Genomic DNA, 19665 nt, shown 5'->3' with positions numbered 1-19665 from the left:
CCTGCTGAAAGTAGTGGGTTGGTAATCTGTGGGAATCTTGGGTTCTGATATGGTTGTCAGTGGAGAATATGTGCCAGTCTGTAGGCTCTTGTCTACTTCACCCTAAGCTGAGTGCTTGTCCACCCCATGCTCAGCGTCCTGTCCCTTTTCTGTCTTGTCAACATGCTCTCACTTTCCACTGCCTGCATTTTCCCACCTGTGAAGACTGTTCGGTTGTCGTCTGGCTTTTCTTTCTCCTCACCCAGCCGTCCTAGCGTCTACTGTGAATCACAACCCCTCATGCTGTCTCCCCTTGTCTGTATTCCTCCTTCTTTTCCCACTGCTGATACTCAGTCCGACCCAAAGAGGTGATTTCAAAAGCTGATGACTAAATTTAGAGGATTTTCATGGAGACGGCAAAATGTGTTTTAAATGCCTCTGTGTTTTCAGATTTCAAGTCCCTACTCTAAAACATTGGGTTTAGAGGTGTTTTTTTTTCAAGGGGAAAGTTACTTAGTGAGTTACAGATGTTACTAAAGCCTGGCTTTTGGGAGACAGAAGAGCTGTTTAGACTGAAAACTTCCAAAGAGCTCATCCTGAGGTAGATAGATATTTATATGAAAACTGTGTCTGAAATTCAGCAAGATAACAAAACTAATAACAACAGCTTATAATAAACCAGTGTCAGTTTTATTAGCAGATTGTGCTTCTAGTCCCAGTCATAGCATGCGTGCAGAAAAAACTAATAGAAAGACTCCTTCCTGCTTTCACATGTCATTGTAGAGTTGTTTTTTGTACACGCTGACATATTTTTGGTTTACACAGGTTCCTTCTCTTGAATACTGAAATGGAGAGTGAAGGCAAGATACAACTGGCTGCTACAGGATAGGATGAGCATATTACAGTGTTTTTCCACGAGAGACTGGCTTTAATAGGATGATGTCTCATTATTTTTAACCTCCATCCGTACTTGTGTCTGAAGAGCATTGGGAACAATACACAATGCATAAATTTATATCTAAAGCATAATGAAAGAGACGTTCATTTCATATGGCAGCTATCTTCTATATATCTGTTAAAATAATATATTGTAGTGCTTTTCGGAGCATATTTGATCAGTCCCTCCAGTGCTTTATTCCAGCTCAATAGGCAAAGAGGTTTCAGCAGGTTTGTGACTTGCCTTTTGCTTAGGGGGCTACAGCCATAGCGAGAAGAACCTCTGAAGGTGACTATGTGTTGTTACATACTCTGTTTTTCTGTATTTCTTCTTTAATAACATACTACACTTTCAAGTAGGAGCAGCAAGCAGAAATTTCACAAATAAAAAAAGCACTTGGTTAAAAGTTCAGCCCACTCATGTGTCAGCCTGAATTTCAGCCTGAGGAGATAGATGCAGCTAATGTGATCCATGTAGTCCCTCCAGCAAAGCAGCCTACAGTTGAAGGGCTGGCAAATTCATTCTTGCAAGGATGTGAGGCACTATGCACTTCCTTAATGCCAGACTGACTTTTTTTTTTTTTTTTTTAACTTAATGAAAACTAGAATAAGGGCCATTTGTTAAATCTAGAAGAGGCTGTCATGATGTTGGAATTGGCTGTAAAGAAGGTAATTCAGCTAAGCCTACGTAATAGCCCATTAGAACGATTTGGTGCTTTTTCTATTCTTCCTGTAGCTCACGGATTCTTTTGAAATTTGTTAAGAAAATTCCTCCTAGAAATCTTTCAAAGCTGAACAGTGACCTATATATCTTTATTGCATTGTGTCCACTAAGATCAGAGTGGAAGCTGACCGATTCTGTGCATTTATAGGTGTGGAGCTTTAAAATCAATTACTTGGGATTACAAATAATGATCCCTCTGCAGAATATATCCTGTGCTGAGAAGTTGGGAAGTCTGTGGTCAGTGTGGTCTTACCTAGGATGTATAGTTTTCACTGAATTGAATTTTGTCATATTAGGGTTGTAGGAAAGCAAAGCTATTTGCTCGTACTAAATTATTTCCGATGGGTGAACTGGAAAATAGCAAAGCGTAGATTTGAGGACTGCATTTCTGAGGAGGAAATTTCTGCGCATTTATTACTGCAAAACCAACAGAGTACTGAATTCCTGTCTCTGTGCTAGAATTGTAAGTAACGTTTTGCACACAGAAAGTCCTGCAGTGTGGGAAGTGGATGAGAATCATAAGGGACATTGTGCTCCGAGGCCAAATTTTTTAAATTGCTATAAAAGATGTGTAGATAGAAACATAAGTTGCTGGGAAGGGAAGCAACTGCAGTTTGTGCAGGCAGTAAGACACATTTGAGTATGTTTGTTCAGAAGATGTGGTGAGGGGAAAAAAACATGAATGTTTTCTCACTAAAGATGCCTTTCCAGAGCTCAGAGACCGAACCCAAGTGTTTCTGAGGGGAAGTTGGCACTCTGTCAGAGAGCACCGTTGTGTCTGCAGAGTGTGACAAGCCGCAGAATTTTACAGATACCTTGTTTGGCTCTGAAGCACAACAAATTACTTGCTTTCACGTATTTGTGTTACTGACTAGTGCGTGCTTTGGTGTCTCGGAGATTAAACAGGGCAGCAAAGGTGCACAGTTACATTAACAATATTAGATGGGTGCAAACTGCCATGACGTGCTGTCTTCAAGAGTAAAACTCTCCCAAGGAGACATGTCCTCCTAGAGTGACAGTGAGAAAGGGTGAACGCTGCATGTGAGGAGTAGCATGGGAAACAGTGAGCGCTGGTGCATGGTAGCCCCAGAGGACACCTCAACTGCTACATACTGAGCAAAGCAGGCATTTTCATAGCCTTTGCATATAGTAGGAAATCCAAGAGAGTATCAGCAGCAGTTGTACGTTACAGTGAATATGAGCAATATGAGGCTGAGTTCTTCTGCTACTGCTGAGAAAAGCTTCCAGGTCACTGAAATATCAGATAATTTGGAAATCACAGATGATTCTTTTATATAGGGCCACAGTGGAGATTTGTGATTCTTCACAAAGTCAGAACAAGGTGATAGTCAGGAATTGCAAGACTGAATTAATTGTGGTAGGATGATCTGAGGACCATAATTAATGCTCAAGCTTAATGTACTTGCCCTGTCTGAAAGTGGTATCTTTGCTAGTGCTGCTAGTGAAAAGTTCTTCTTCCTGCATGTGGCCTGGGAGTTGATAGTAGTAGTTGCTTTTGTTGATTTTGACATACAGCTGTGAAATGTTACTATGTTACTTTATGGGCATGTTGGAATAGCTTTTTCAGAACCCTCCAAGCCTTCTTGAGGTAAATTCATGGCTGATCTAAAAGTGACAAGGCTTTGTTAATGGAGTGTCAGGCTGGAGCTGATGCTGTAAACCCTGCAGGGAGCAAAGCACTGATTTACTGATGCTGCTCAGGTTTTGGGTGAGAGTTGGCTGCAGTCCATCTGGGTTGGCTTGCTTGTGGAGTGAGCGTACTTTAGAAGCCAGCTCATCTGGGAACAGCAAAAAGCTCCTTGACCAACACAAGCAATAAGGCAGCTTGCCAGGACTTCATAATAGATGAGAGCATCCCCTTGTTGGAGGAGAAATCTGTGATGGTTATTCAAGCAAATACAATGTGTTTCCTTTAGGTATGCAAATATGGTTATTAGCCCTTGATGGAGAAATGCTGAGTGTTGGTACTTTTAATGGCTCAGGTCATGAACTTCTGTACAAGTCACAGAAACAATCATCTTGGATGTCATTAATTATTGAAGTATGTCATGAATTCCTCTGCCCCGTTTTTTACTGCTAGCATTTGCTGTAATGGAATGTGCAAACACATGTGACAGAACAAGCACCTGCCCATTCAAGTGCGTATATTTTGCCCAAAGTGTTTTAAAAAAATATTTTAGCATCATTTGCTGCTGTCCTTCATCAAAACTCTTTGGGGAAATGAATTAAAAATGCCGCCATCTGTTTATCTTAGATTGAATACCAAGGATAAAAAAAGAGTGCCAGCCGTTTTGAAGCAGCATTATATAATGTTGGTTTTAAAAATACATGCTAGGATACAGTGAGTACTAGTATGTTGCTCCCACTTCTGTGAGTTGTTGTAATGCTTCTTCAGCCATGTTTTGGTCTTTTTATCTTAAAAGAAAACAACTCTGTGTGAAATCTGTGGGTGATAATCACTGGATGGAGATGGCATTCACTGGGAGAATTGTTTTGTTCTAGAAGTAACACCAAGCACAGCAGCACCTGACTTCTCGCTGAGCTCCAGCAGCAGCTGCATTGGCAGCTTCAAAGGTGAAGTCAGACTTGTCGCAGGCTGATGCTGATATATTCCCTGGACTCTTTTGCATTCTCTTGGATGTGAATTTCTGGGTTTTGTCTTTGAATTAGTGGAGTTCATCCAAAGTTCTATCTCCTTCGAGCAAGAAGTTGTATTGGTCGTTTGTTCTGAAAGGGGATGTTTCTGGAAAAAAAAAACACCGAGCACCATCAGTTCATATTTCATTTGTTTTTAAAGTACTCTGTGGGGGAAGAAACAGCTTTTCTATTTCAGACTTTTTTTTTTTATTATTATTATTATTTCCTTTTTTCCCCTTTTTAAAGCAACAAAGTAGTGTTTTCACGAAGACAGGGAATCTTACCGGTAAGAGCCCCGATAGAAGAGCACATGGGGTAATTCTCTTATTTTCACCAATTAGGCTTGGTTTCTCACAATATAAATTGATAGTGGAATTGCTTCTTATTTCCGCAGTATAAAATTAGTGCAATTAAGATGATTTTGCTTTCTGTGCTGTATTATTTACTGTATTTCACTAGGACTAATGGAGAAGACAGAAATCTCACCCCGCAGGTGATGTTTTGTAGTTCTTGTAATGTATGGCAGATATTGAACATTGAGGCTGTAGAAGGGGAGAATTGGATATTAGAGATGATAAATAAGAGTGGCGGAGGGGACTGAAGAGGTAAGACAGTATTTGCAAAGACCTCAGGGTAAGCTGCTTTCAATGTACTGTTTAAGCTTTAATGACCCATATACAGATTTTACCAACAAAGTCATGGCCAACTAGAGGAATTAAAGGCCTCAGGTGATGATCTGAACAGTGAAAGCTGACAGAGGTCATAAATACTGTTACAGTTTGACACAGGCTCTGCTAGGAGGCAGTTTTTATGTTCCCAGTCTCTCTGCGTGTATGGTCATTTGACAAGGTTTGAGGGAAGAGCTGGTAACAACTCAGTTACTGCAGGTGAACTCTTCTCAGGGCTCCCCCAGGTTAAAAGTTCTTGCTTCTCATATAAGTTACCTCTTGGAACAGTTGTTCTGATTATCTGTTGTTTGTATCCATACCCTTTTCAGTAGCAATTTTTCATTCTTGTCCTTTAAAAAAACCCAACATAACCAAATCTCTCTCAGCTTTTACTCCAAGGGATTCTCAAAATTCTAAGATGAGGATCCTATGAAAATTGTGCACAGCTCTTCCTCTGAGAAAAAAGCTTCTACTTAATTTGTGAAATGTTAAAAGTTTCTAGAAATGCACTGATCAAATGTTTAAAAAGAATAATTGTATTTGCAATAGCTGATTTACAGCTCAGTGGCAACATAGAGCACAGGAAAGATTCCTCTGTGCTGACTCTGAATAGCATGAGTTGTGCAATGCAGGCCAAAACAAGCTCTTTTGAAACATTTCTTCTCACCTCTTCAGCCAGCTTGAAGGGTTGCCTCATTCATGGTCATGGAGCTTGCTTGCAGGTTTGCAATCCTTTCATCAGAATATCTGTGATATACTCGCTTTGAAGCTGCTGTGTGGTATTTTCCCTTTTGCTATCGACCTTCTGCCTGGTGTGAACTCCAAAGTTCTGCTGCTGAGGATGCTTGTAGAGGAACACTCATTCAGCCAGATGCCGTGTTGCTATTGTGTTGCTTCCTAGAGTGATCAGATTGTCAGATCGATCTCTTAAAGACCACTATGAGAGATAATATGCACTTACCTTAATTCAAAGTAAGATGATCCCTGGAGTTAACCTCAGCCTGATGGAGCACCCTCAATAGGACAGCAAGGGCTAATAGTGCTGTGGAAGCTCCCTGGCTTCCATTTTGCACAGCAGTGGAGTGAGACACATGTTTGGTGTTTCATTATTTTCTGTGACAAAAGAAGAAGGGTGATGGAAGAAAGTTCCGTGTTATTCAGTACAGAAATACACCACTCGTTTTCATGTCTCTGTATCTGTTGTTTACTTTGCTGTGGTGACTGATAGTCCTGCTCGGATGTATGCAAGAGATGAAAAGGCACCAACGACAGAATGACGTTGGTAACAACACATGGCTTGTTCAGCATATATTGCTAAAATATGCCATGTCTTGTGGTACATTAGATATGTAGCATGGTATGAACGTTAAATATGTATTATGCTGTAAAAAAAAATTAGTGAAAGAGATCACCAGGAAGTTCACTACATAAGTCTTTATTTGTCAGTAGCCTGAAAACATGAGCTAGTGCCATTAAAAAAAATGATGAGAACATAACACGTATTTATTCTCATGAGCTAATACAAGTGATTCCGTCAAACTCGTGTTACGTTTGAGAGAAAGGAGAATTACTGCTTAAAACACTATTCTTAGGATAGATGTTGCACTTTGTTTAGAAAGCAGCTCTGTTATGTTGGATAGGAAAGATGATGTTTTGAAATGACACGCTTGACTTTTACCTGAGACAAAAGATTATCTTTGAGTGCAGAAGTGAACGTGGTATCTGGCTGATGAGAGAGAATTACTGCTTAAAACACTATTCTTAGGATAGATGTTGCACTTTGTTTAGAAAGCAGCTCTGTTATGTTGGATAGGAAAGATGATGTTTTGAAATGACACGCTTGACTTTTACCTGAGACAAAAGATTATCTTTGAGTGCAGAAGTGAACGTGGTATCTGGCTGATGAGATGTAAGTTATTGATTGACTTAGAGAAAACTGCATAAGGAAAGCATCTCTAGCCGCAGCTCATTTTTTGCCTCAAAGTAAGGTTGAGTTTTACCAGGAAGGTGGAGAAAATAGCACTGAATGGGAAAGCGTGATCTTCAAACACACAGAGCGTGTGGAACTCATGGACACAGAAGATACTAAAGTACAAGTATTGGTTGTCACATTGTGAAACTCAGATGTCAAAAAAATCATCCAAATCACTAAAATAGTCAATCAATGTAAAATATTTGGATCCTTTTTAAGATAACATGTATGTTTTGCTTTTCAGCTTCTCTTTTGAAAGGACTGAAACACGCTAACATTGTGCTGCTTCATGACATCATTCACACCAAGGAGACCTTGACACTTGTGTTTGAGTATGTGGTGAGTAAAGTAACTAATGTTCTGGATATGGTCCAGAGTTAATTGAATTTGATGGAAAAGCTCTCTTTACCATCAGTGATATATGAATCAGGCCAAAATAGCCCTTTACTTTCTTCAGGAGAGTGGAGTCTATAGGAGATGATGCTTTGTAGTGGAGTGGGCTAAAAGTGGAAGGCTGGGCTAGACCACATTCAGAGATGGAGAAGTGGCTGCTAGGGCTCTTGAAGGACCTTATACTGTTCAGTTGACTTTTCAAACTGGTTCCTTACTCTGCTTCCTAGTTATGGTTTGTTTATGAGAGCTTTTTCTTTACTGATGTGATTGGGTGACTTTAAAATCAATGAGGATAACCTAGGTAAGAAGAACAGGACTAAAATGCTTAACAGGTAGTTCCTTCATCAAAAGCATGTTAACAAGTTTAAATGGCTTTTGTTGTGACCGGTTTGTGCATACTGTCTTTTTATATGCAATATCAGTAAAAAAGAAGAATGGCACATGCAATTTAGAATTTTGTATTATTATTTTTTTGCTATGACTAGTATTTTACCTACTAATTAAAACTTCAATTTATATAGTATACAGTGTAATGATCTAACTGTGTTCAGAGTATTACTTTCCAAAGTCTTGGGCTTGGCCTCCTAATTAATCTTTTTAGTTGTTCTAAGACAAACATATGGCATCTATGTAGAACTACTTCAGCATTTAGCTGTGGAATTGTGCAATGTACTATCATAATTAACCTCCCAGTTTTCACAGATGGGTCCAAGAACATGTAATTTAAAAGAAACAAATGAGTTTAGATAAGGTTAGATTTTTCCATGTAATGTCTGTTATTGTATTGTAATCAGTAAGACACTGCATTTATAAAGTACAGTGATTACTAGTTTTACTCTTAGTACATCCCTTCTTAAGACAGATGAAATTGTTTTGTGTGTTTCTTGGGAGCATGCCTTAATTTTTACATGATAGTGCACACAATCACCTTGTCTATATACATAGAAATGCTACAGTGTAATAATGTGGGTATTCAGCTACAGCAGCCTGCAGAGCGGTTGCATGCAGTACGTTGTGTTTTTTTTACCTCAGGTATAGGAACATTACTGAAAATTTAATTTCTTTTCTTAAAATTGGTGATTCTTCTGCTCCTGACTTACACACTGAATTAGCATAGGAAAAGCCTTGATATTTAATTTTATGTAATGGTCAGTATAGTCTTATTTGCATAACTTTACATGAATACATCTTGCAGTCCCTTTTATCAGCGGCTGTATCTAGCTGTATTCATCAGAAATGAGATATATAGAATATGTTTCTCCCTAAAATAGATGGTTTTGCTTATTATACTAATGTCAAATTTCTGGATTTTACATTCGCTAGTAGCGTTTACAGAGTCTGGCTCCCAGCCATGTGTTATATCATGTTGCTGTCTGTGATAAGCATGGACGCAGACTAAGCTCCATGCAGTGACTTGTTCTTCTGGATTCACTTAGCGGTTTGTTTTTCAACAGGGTGGGACAGATTGTTGGGATCAACACTGGTAGTAGTTGCACCTTTTTATTCCCATGGTGTTTGATAGCTATTGAAACTGTTTCAGTATCTCATTTAGTAACGGTTTCTAGCAACTGATCCAAGTAGTATTTTAGTATTTTGGCTGGTGGACAGAGTCTCTCAAGGTGGTGTTCAGGAAGAAGGGGAAGGATGCTTTCTTCTCTCCTACCGGCCTAAGGACTGTATCATAATGATTTTGCAACTTGCTCCTGCGCCTTGAGATGACAGAATTGCTTAACAGAAGTCTGTTTTCATTGTTAGGTAATGTAAAGTTATATAGGCTGATCAAATAGCTAACGCTATCTGATGATGCTTGTTCCTTGACAATGCCCATGTAACCTGAATTGAATTCTTGTGGGTGCACATGATACAGGCTTTAATTGCATGATTGCAATGACCATATTTGTACCATTTGTCAAAGAGCTCTCATTCAGTGCATAATATGAATGAGCAGAAGCAAAAATTACATTTTTCCCATTTAAAACTACAAATTTTGGCTGGTTGACTATGCAGTCTAGCTGTGTAATTGGTGTTACTCAGCTCTATATCTGTAATGTCTGTTTTGGTTTTTGTTGGTTTTTTTTTAACACCTGTATGTGGTTTAGGTCAATAATATGAGTGATCTGTATGGAAATCAGTGGAAATATTCATGCAATTAAAATTACATGGTGGCGTACATTTTTGAATGACTGAGGCCGAACAAACTCAAAAGGCGTTGAATTTTATTTACTTCATAAAGTGAGATCATGGAACTGGTACACAATCACCATTAATCACTATTGGCCATTTGAAACATAGTAAAAACCATTTGAGTGAGATGTCAGGATTAAGTTAGTGATGAACAGTTAGTGATCCAAGAGTTCTCAGAAAATGGAAACTTTGGGTCGCTAGGTTGGTGACGATTCCATGGGGAAATAAATACTGATGAAATGTCTGAGGTTATCAGAGGTGTTCAGTTTCAGCGCTGACCCTGAAAAAGTAGAATGAAATTTAATTTCATGTAGCACCTTTCATTGCAAAATGCAATTGCAGTAATAAGTTAAACGCTGAAAGCATTATAGCCTCTGAAAGGAAACATGACAGTGATTAAATTCTCTGGGTACCTCAAATTGGGATTTTTTTTTTTTTTTTATATGGAAGTCTGTCAGATGAAAACATGACGGAGCTTTTTAACTTTAACCTTGGTGGTCCCCAGAAGCAAGAAAACTCAGTCTTCAGAAATTCTGACAGCTGAAGATCAGGAGAAGTTCATCCTCCATATAAACATTTTGGTGGTGAATGTGAAGCTGTACATTTCTGTGAAGAACAGAAGGGGGGATTGCTCCTTTTGAATGAAAGAGCTAAACTGAAAATAGTTTAGTATATACAGTACCTTGTTAGAAGGGCATAATTTCTTTGTATGCTTTGGTAACTCTTACATCAGCTATGATTGCTGTTGGGCATTCAAGCGTACTGAAAAGGCAGCTGTTATCACTGGATGACTGAGAGCTGTTGCTTGTTACCTGAGGAGTTTTGAGGATGAGCCGCTTGGAATCACCTCTACAAAACCTGAAGGGCTGATAGTTTTTTATGTATGAATGGTAGAGAAAATGATTTCTTTATAGTTAACTGGGATGTGCTACACAAGACCTGAAAACAAAAATGTGAATTTTTGACACATTTTGCATATGGTATCTGAGACTGCAGTGGCTTCCAAAAGAAAAAGGTCAGTTCAACTTTACAGTTCAAGGGAGGAGTATGACTGTTCACATAAGTTTTCTTCCCGTCCTCTCCAGGCTCTGTTTAGGTGTTAGTTCATGTGACCTTGTGGGTATGCCAGCTGTAGTGCAAGTGTCCCTGATATAGCCAACTTTGCCCAAGGAGATGAGGAATGTTACAGGTGAGATCTCAGACATATTGAGAGATCTTTGAAGATGTGTTCACATCTGTTTGTTGTAAAATTATTATTAGCTGCTACTATTTGTTTCCTAACTTGTTTGTTTAAAAGGAAGATGACTGTGTTTAGAAACACTTAATTGCTGAAAGGCAATCCTAACCAATACATATTGCTAGAGGCTTGGTAGAATGATAATGAGGGTTTTAGTATTATGCATAATTATGTAAGTATATTACTATCAATAAATGAAGCGGCAACTTGTCCTATTCCTGGCATACAAAAGTGAGCTTGTACAGCAGTGCTTTACATTATGCTTTCAATATTTATGAACTAGATTTGAAACAAGAACAGATACATTTATAATTGGAAGTATGAGTAATGAGTAATATTATTTCTGCCTTAACAGTGAAAAAGCTCCAGACTAATCTAATGGTGTAATTTAAACCCAAGCATTTTCAATTACCTTGCCTATTTTAATCTTTGTGTATGTTTTTCCTTCTTAAGAATTACTTTCCATTAAAGAAGAAAGTTTAGTTCTCATTGCTTCATTACAGCAGCTGAAATAGGTTGTTATACAATGAGCTGGCTTAATAAAGTTCATTAGTTACATTTTCCTCCCATTTCCTGTAAGAAAAAAATAGGCGTGAGTTTCTTAATTTAATGCTGATTGGAAATTGAGATAGATACTGTTCATCAGAATTTTAGAGTTACAGATCTGAAGGTTCAAAACCTGAGATTTTGAGTTTGTCATGGGACATCTTTGAAAAGTATTATGCAAGGAAATGGTGAACACTGATTGCCTAAAAGGATCAAAAATTTTTTCACTGAAAATTTTGAATTTCTTACAAGTTTTGATAATTTGGATTGAGCACTATTATTGGGTTTCTGTTTTTATTTATTTTAGTAGGGAACGTGTTGAAACTAAAGGCAGGATGGCCTTGGTCGTTTGTGAAAACAAGCCAAAAAAGCCACATTATTGTAGTGAATGAGAGAGCAGGGAAAGTCAGTAGAGTCCCAGAGCTGCTTTTGACTTCTGATCACTAGGATCGTTCAGCGGTGATTAATACCTAGAGGAAATTGGGGAAACTGGGCACAATATGGAAGGAGGGGTCTTCTAGAGCAAGAGAGAGAGTTATTTGGAGGCTGCATCACCTTATTTTGATGTGAGAGTGAAACGACGGGCAGTTTTCTTCCCATTTGAGGTCAAGGTGCTTGTCCAGCCACAGTACGCAAGGACTGAAAGCAAGTGAAGCTCTGCAACAAGCCAGCTGCCTCCTGCCACCCCCTTGGCAGACACCCCTGCTTGCCGTGAATGTGCTTTGTCCACCTCGGGAAGGAGTGGAGCCGTTGGGGGCTCCCAGTATGGGAGCAGTTGAATTAGGTAGTTTCCATTTGCTTTGACCGGAGAAGGAGCCATTCCCCTGTTGGGTTAACCCCTGCTCCGTGCCCCAGGCTTGCCCCAAGTTGTGCTACTTAAATTCCAGTCAAAAAGATGACAGAACAAGGCTGAGAGGAAGCGGAGAGAAAGGAAATCCCCTACTAGTGAGAAGAGGCAGTAAGGGAATACTGCTCTTGGGAAAGCCTTGTTTTTCAAGTTTTAATGAGCAGGTCAGAGACAGGAGCCGCTGGTGTCCAAGTATAGGTTGGAAATACAAACAAAGTCAGCTTCAGGAGGCAGGAATTCAGAAAGGATTTCAGAAGGAAATTGTTTGGTGCTTTGCCGAGAGGCAAAGATGAAAGAAGGAATGAAAAATTGTATTCAAATTTAAATAAAAATACTGCTGCTAGGCTAATAAGTTTACACAGGTCTAGTGGGAGGAGGAAACATGTTGGTCAGTTCATCATCCTGACTTTGCAGGATCTCACAAAGGTTGTGTGGACTTCATATGGAGGGTGAATACTGATGAATAGATGTGTTAATAAGATTAATCAAGATTTACAATCAAACAGATTGAGAGTCTGTGTGTATCTCAATGTCTATTCTTTGTACAATTTACTAATGTTTTTTATAACCTTACCAGATATTAGTTAGATTTGCAATGTGCTTTGCACCATTTAATAATTAGCATCTATTTTTTATTCTTCTTTTTATTAAGTATTAATAAGTGTATTCAGTGTAAGTATTTCAAAAAAACCCACAACAAAATCAAAGTATAAAAAACATCCAGAGCTGAGCTGTCAGATGGAAATCACATGAGATATTCTACCTACTGACAAATCTCAATTATTTTTTTCCTAAATTACAGATAAAAATTTCAAATGTCATTGTAGTCCATCAAAAACACATACATACAGTAAGATGCATATGCCAGTGATAACACTCTACTCAATACAGGTAAGGCCACCACCCAAAATGGTAAATTTGTACACACAAGGAAAACATTAATCAACTGGAGCTCTGAGGGGGAAAAATACCAAGAATGAGCAAACATCTAGAATAAAGGCTTCTGAGGAAAAGTCAAAGTAGGGCTGTTTAGAGTTGAGGGAATAAAAGGATCAGATGGTTACAAACCTTTAAATATATCATAGAGAAAGATGGTGACCTATTTCCATGTCAATGGTAAAGAAGATAAAAAAGAAAATCTGAAATTGCAGTAAGGCAGAAAAAGATTAAACTATAGGAATGCCTCTTTAATGGTAATGATAGTAAAGCACTGACGAAGCTACTATGGGGTGATGGTTTCTGTAATACTGGCAGTCTGTAAGAACAGTTTAGGCGTACTCAGCAGAATGACGTCATTGATAGTAGATATAGGTAAGTTGATTACTTTTTCATTTTGAGATCCTTTCTATGTGTATCTTTCTACATCTTAACTTTAATCAGTTCAATATGAATACTTGTAGTCTTTTAGTGAAGTTAATACACTGTTACTTTTCTGTATCAGGAATTGAAGAAAAAATATGTCAGTTTATTTTACTAATTCAAAATAAAAAAGAAAATCCTTCTAGTTTTAGTATTTGATTTTCTTTTAGTAACAGATTATTTCTGCGTTATAGATTTCTGGACAGCTCTACCATCAGTAATATTCTAGTGGCATCCCACACATTCCTTATCTTTTAATTTCAGTAATAAACTGCATTGTCCAAGTCCCTCTGAAGTGAAGCCTGACAGTATCTCAACTTGCACTAGAGACTGTCCAATCTAATTAATCTTTTTTCTCAGGCTCTTTAATCATGTGGGTTGTAAGTGCTGTTTAATTCCTCTTCAAATGAGAAGCTCCGATTTCTTCAGTGCAGATTGAAAAAACAAACAAACAAACAAACCACGAACCCAAAAGCTGGCTGTTTGGAGAGTGATGATTGCCATAATTCTGAATCTTAAAAATAGGTTTTTTTCTTCCTGAATTAGCAGTGCGCAGCTTTGTACTAATTTAATCAGATTGATAAAAAATACACCTATGAAATCCTTAAAAACAGAAACTTGGGGTAAACAATTCTGGCAAAATAATAATAAAAAAATCCTGGAGTTAGAATGAAGAGATCAGTAATGCAGATATCTTTATAATATGTTTTTAGTTTTATGATGTGAAAAATAATTAAGGAATGGTGAATAGGAGGAATCGAGAATCAAGCTTGAGTAATAATCAGAGACAACACTTGAAAGTTAAAGAGGCCTATTCATTTTTTCTTGTTTTACTACTTTGAGTAAAGAAGATATAATCCACGGAAGCATCATTTTTCCTTTGTGTGCCTTGCAGTCTGAACTGCAGTTTTCCCTATACAATTTTTATTAATCTTATGATTGTACATGGACAATTGGGATTAGGAGGCATGGCAGAAAACAGTCACTCAGCCAGTGTGAAGAGAGGTCTACCAGAGGATGCTGAAGCTTTTAGAGAAAGTGTTTGAACTGCTTTTTTTCCTGCCCTGAAGGTGGCATTTTTTTATAGCCCAGCACACCACCATAGCAAAGGCTCTTGTGCCAGCTCACATTGTGTAGATCTGTCTATACCATCCACAGCTAATACTGTGCCATATTAGCGTGGATACTTGATGTAGTGTGGTTCTATGTGGGTTTTCAGCCTCCCTGCTGTGTGTGTGGTCTGCTTACGTTGTCCTGGAGTGAGTACTCTCAGCGTGAGCTTAGGGGTATCTGCTGTGCTCTAATAAGAAACTTTTTGTATCTTCAAATTTATTTTGGGGGGGCATATGTGGATGTAGTAGATATAATGGTCAGTGCTGTGGAACCCTAATGACTTAGCAAATTAAAGAAAAAGTGCCTGTGCACATCTGTGTGGGCACATGTATTACAACTTGCTCAGCTTTTAAAAGTTGTCCCAACCCCATTAATTTTGGGGACTACTAGTCCATCACAGTTCACACGAGCTGGTGATTTGCTGCTAGGCTTTAATCATACTAACCAGGAATTCCTACTGATTTTTGGGATGTCATTCTTTTGTTAAAATAATCTCACTAAATTGTTTACTGTCTCTCTAACCTGATTTACTAAGGAAACAAGGCTGATACAATTATTAAGGTGGCCAGAGAATAAGGAAGAGGATAAACTGGCATCTCTAGAAAACTGGATTTTGTTGAAGCTCTCTTAGTTCATTCCGCAATTCTTTCCACAGCCGTGTGTGTCTCACTCGTCAGAGTCACAGACCAGATTGTTCTCTGTGCAATGCACAGAGACTTTGTATCAATAAATAAATAGATATTTTCTAATAGCAACCAAAAATCAGACAACTGTGCATTCCCTTTTCTCTCTGGGATTTTCAGGTAGGTTTGGATATTTATTATGTACTCCTCCACCACCCAACCTCCTTTTCTATATAGTATTGTTCATGTGTTTTGAAATATATTTATCTTTGCTGACAGTGTGAGAGAAATCCAAGGCACTAGAAACATCTGTTAGCAAAATTGTTTTCATTAAAGGTGTCTTGTGGGCTGGTTTTTTTTTTTTCTCTCTTTCTTGAATCCCTAATATATATCTTTCGCCTGCTGCTCAGCCCAGCTGGTGCTGTTGCCTTCTGCTGTTTTTCTGGAAGTTGCTTAGGTATCACTCAGAGATAGCTTGTAAGGTATTTTTTGTTAGTATAGCGTTGTCTTGTAGGGGGAAAAGATTGAATTATAGAAAGCTGTAGAAATACTTGAGAATGAGAGCCTATGACACTTTTGAATATACCAGCAACATGAAATTAGTTTAAACTGCGGTGCAGTAATCTGCAGAGTGCTTAAGTTGGAAGATACACGCCATTTAAATAGAATTAACTTTTCTTTGTTCTCCTGTCACTTCAAATATTCCTACTGCCTGTGCTTTTATTGGTAAATTATATTATCGGTTTGAGAATTTGTTGGTGACAAAAGGGAAAGTATTTTAGTCAGTAAAACTGCTAGGGCATAAATAATGTGTGCTCTCCTTTGAACAGAGAAGAATAGCTTGCAACAGCCTCGCTGCCTCAGTGGAGCAGCACAATCTGTCTGCTGCATGATGGCATCGCCGGCAGCCAAATACTCCCGTTTTTGTTTTAATGGAAGGGTTCTTTCACATTGCTGGTTTTACATGATGGGAATGCGGTTGGAAATGCTTCCTGTTCCATTCACAAGCCCCAGGCTCTCCGTGCATTTCAGCTTCAAAAATGACAGCTGAAACCAATTAAGCAGAATTATGGGACAGCTAAGTCACATGGAGATTTATCATGACTGAGGAAGAGGAGGGAAAGATTTTTTGCATGGGAAGTAGAAGTGACTAATTTAATTAGAAGAGAATGACAGTCATGTTATTATTATGGAAAAGGGCTGGCAAAGTAGAGCTCATTTTATGTCACCGGCCATGCCTTTGAAGGGAGACATCCTGCCCTTTGTCTGAATGTGTTTGTGTTTGGTAGCAGTCTCTGATTTCTGAGGAAGATAGTTGGGAAAAATAGTTGATGTTAGAGCAAAGCACAGAGCGTATCTGAGGACATTCATAGCTTATGATTTACTCATCTATTCGTAATTAGAATTCTTTCTTCAGAGGGAGAAGGGAGGACTCTGAACCATCAAGGTTTGTCTCATTTTTTTTATTTGCATACTCTCTCTCTTCCAGAAGTAGGATGCAATGTATATAAACCTTGCTTCAGCTGTATAAATATCAGCCTGCATTCTTTTCCCTTCAGCAGATGCTTCTACACAGTACGCTCACAAACGTAAACACACATGTGTCTACTAACATAAACCAGAGTCTTGCTGAATAGAAATGACCTTCATACACTTATATGCTGCTACAAGTTTAAAGCAAAACCCCAATTCATTTCTTCATGTGAGCCTGGAGACAATATTTCATAAGGTAAATGAAACCTTTTGTGGTATTGTCATGGTAGTTGATGGTGTGGGGTAGAAGTGAGTGAAAAACATTACAGGCATGGCAGAGTCTGAGCAAGCATCATGCATTTTCCTTTTTTTTTTTTTTTAAATTTTTTGTACTATGTGGTTTTTTTCTCATTCCTTGACCCAAGCTTGATTTTGCTTAATCCTTGTACAACTTTGTTGATTTTTATTTAGACTCTGAGCAATTATATTGGATAAGTGACTTAATCTCTCCCTTATTTGCGTGTACCTGTAGGACTTGTGATACTTGTGTCCATCATAGGGAGGAAAATATTCGAAATTCCTTGAAGTCTGGGTCAAAGCTGGGCATTCTCTGATGTGCTTCTACATACAGCTTGGAAACAGGAGAAGGATGGAACTAGCATAGTTGAGCATGAATTTTCTCTTCCCTGTCCTAGGAGGCATTGTGCGATCTCTGGTCTAACCAGAACTTGTGCCATCTACCCCAGGAAGGATCAGGGGTTTCCTAGTGCAGATCTAGTTACTTCAGATGTGCACTGAGGAAAGGGTTTGTGTTTTAATGGGCTGAGAGGAGGTACTACAAAGGCTTGACAGAGCCTTCGCAAAGATGTGGAGCTGCGTGTGGAGCTGTGTGTGCCAGAACCCTGAAGTCAAGTCACAGCACTGAGCAAAGATGTGCTGGCACAAATTAGTGAACTACAACTGTATGAAGAAATAAGATACCAAAGTCTGCCTTGGGTTTCCTATATTTATTTTTAATTTCAGCCAAAATGGCCAAGATATCTTAAACCTGTAGCTGGAGGACCCTTGTTGTAAATATTCAAGCCTTATAGCATAGGCTTAGAATTTGGAGAATGGGTAGCCTTTTTAGCGTGTGTGGCATTGAGCTATCATTTTGCAAATTGCTCCAAATTTGGTCAGGTGATAAGCCTCAGAAAATTTGTCATTTGTACTTAAGGACTATGCCTTTGAAGATTCCCCCTCTGCTCAAAGACTTGGCTTTAGTCTTTTCAGAACTTCAAATGCTGTAGATTGCATCCCTGTAGCAAGTGAAATTGCTTCTGGGGGAAGCAGTAGTGGGAGGAAAGATCAAATTGTTCACTTCAAGCATAAGAGATTTTGCACAAAATGTTGTTGTGTTAGTGAGGTGGCAAAGTCAAGTTCTTAAAATTGGAGGATGCCAAGATAAAGATGGCCGATGCAATCTTCTTTCGCCATCCTTGCAGGTGAGCCTGTTGTGCAGCTCTGCAGAGGACTGTGTGGTGAAGGCATGTGGTGATTGTTGAACTTTTCTTATTTTTTGTGGATGTTGGAACTTCTAGATATGTCTTCTAGGGTTCCTGCCTCATTCAAAGTATCATTTCAATTAAGGCAGGTAATACTGCTGTAGAGAACTGGATTCCATCCCTTCTACATTGGGAATTGTCATCATCACCACAGTTTCATGATGTTATTGCAAATTGCTGTTATCGCAATTCAGATAGGACTGACTAATTCTATTCAACATGAGATTCTCAGTCTCCCTTGCAAAAGCGTTATACGCTCACAGCTGTAACTGAAATCAGGGAAAATACAGAGGGTGAAAAGTGCCAAATACTCTGAAAAGTCAAAACCAAAGTGCTTTAAACTGAGTTCCCCAAATCAATGATACTTAAGATTTTTTTCTCTTTGCTTCAATTCCCTGATTTACCTGATAAAAGGGAATAATGCCACATCTCCCCTGGATTGCTATTAAATTATTTTATGTTTGTGAAGCATGTGAAGAGCGTAGCAACAAGCAGGGCAGGAAAGCCTGTGAGATTAATATTCCTGCCTTCAAAGTAGTAAATAAGTCAGAGACTGCAAGCTGCGTGAAAATGGGGAAAAAAAACCCCACAAAACCAGCACAGCTGGTCCCTCCTATTCTGTTCAGTGAGTGTGTCTAGTCCTGTGAGGGGAAAAAAGTATGTGATCACATTACACATTTAAGAAGTTCTTATAATGTACTTTTACTGGGAAAACAAATAAAAGGTTGGATAAACCTTGTTAATTCCAGACTTGCCTAGCTTTTGAGTTCTTCACTATGGAATCTCGATTTATCTCTATTTAATGTTTTTGTGTAGCTGTTATGAACAGATGAGTGCTAATAGATTATTTGTACATATAGGTGTGGGTAAACTGGTGGAGTGTAAGAGCAGGAATGAATGGGATTTTAAAATTAAGCTAAAATATCATATGTTCTGTCAGCGTGGGATTACTTGTGGTGATTTACGTCTGTTGGGGATTAACAGCAATGCTGATAGAGTTGTTAAAAACTAGCTCGAAGCAGAGTTGGTCTAGCCAGGTCTGCCTGGGATCAGGATGTGTGTCATGGATGTTTGCAATTACTTGGAAGTCTCTGCACTGTGTTCCCAATGTATCCTATTTCCCTGTGAGGTGTCTTTGCCCTCTGAGACAGTGGAGAAAGGACCGTAAAAGTTGTGTTGGTCAGTTCGTTTCTTGTCTTCCTACCTTGTTTCAACGTAATTGTATGTTATTGCCAATATGTAATTATGTCTTGAATTTTTTTAGGGTATATTTTTTATTAGATTAAAGTGGTAACCACAGCAAAGACCCTCGTGTCAGAGTATGGCATGCTGTGTCTGCAGCCACTGTTCCACTTGGGAAAGCACGTTGCCTTCTACCTCAAAATACAGCATGAAGAAAAAGACTCTGT

General features: G+C 38.6%; 1 protein-coding gene across 2 annotated transcripts in view; it reads left to right on the top strand.

Annotated features, from left to right (window-relative positions):
* The window catches only part of CDK14 (cyclin-dependent kinase 14), a 258218-nt gene that overhangs the window by 63937 nt on the left and 174616 nt on the right, over positions 1-19665 (top strand). For both annotated transcript variants that reach the window (XM_009886196.1, XM_009886197.1), the window contains one exon: positions 7182-7276. In XM_009886196.1, coding sequence (XP_009884498.1) covers positions 7182-7276 — 95 coding nt within the window. The remainder of the gene's footprint in view (positions 1-7181; positions 7277-19665) is intronic.

This window comes from Charadrius vociferus, unplaced genomic scaffold, assembly GCF_000708025.1.
Source record: "Charadrius vociferus isolate BGI_N301 unplaced genomic scaffold, ASM70802v2 scaffold855, whole genome shotgun sequence".
NCBI lineage: Eukaryota > Metazoa > Chordata > Aves > Charadriiformes > Charadriidae > Charadrius > Charadrius vociferus.
The sequence above is the reverse complement of the archived record's forward strand: the minus strand, read 5'-3'. Positions and strand labels throughout refer to the sequence as shown.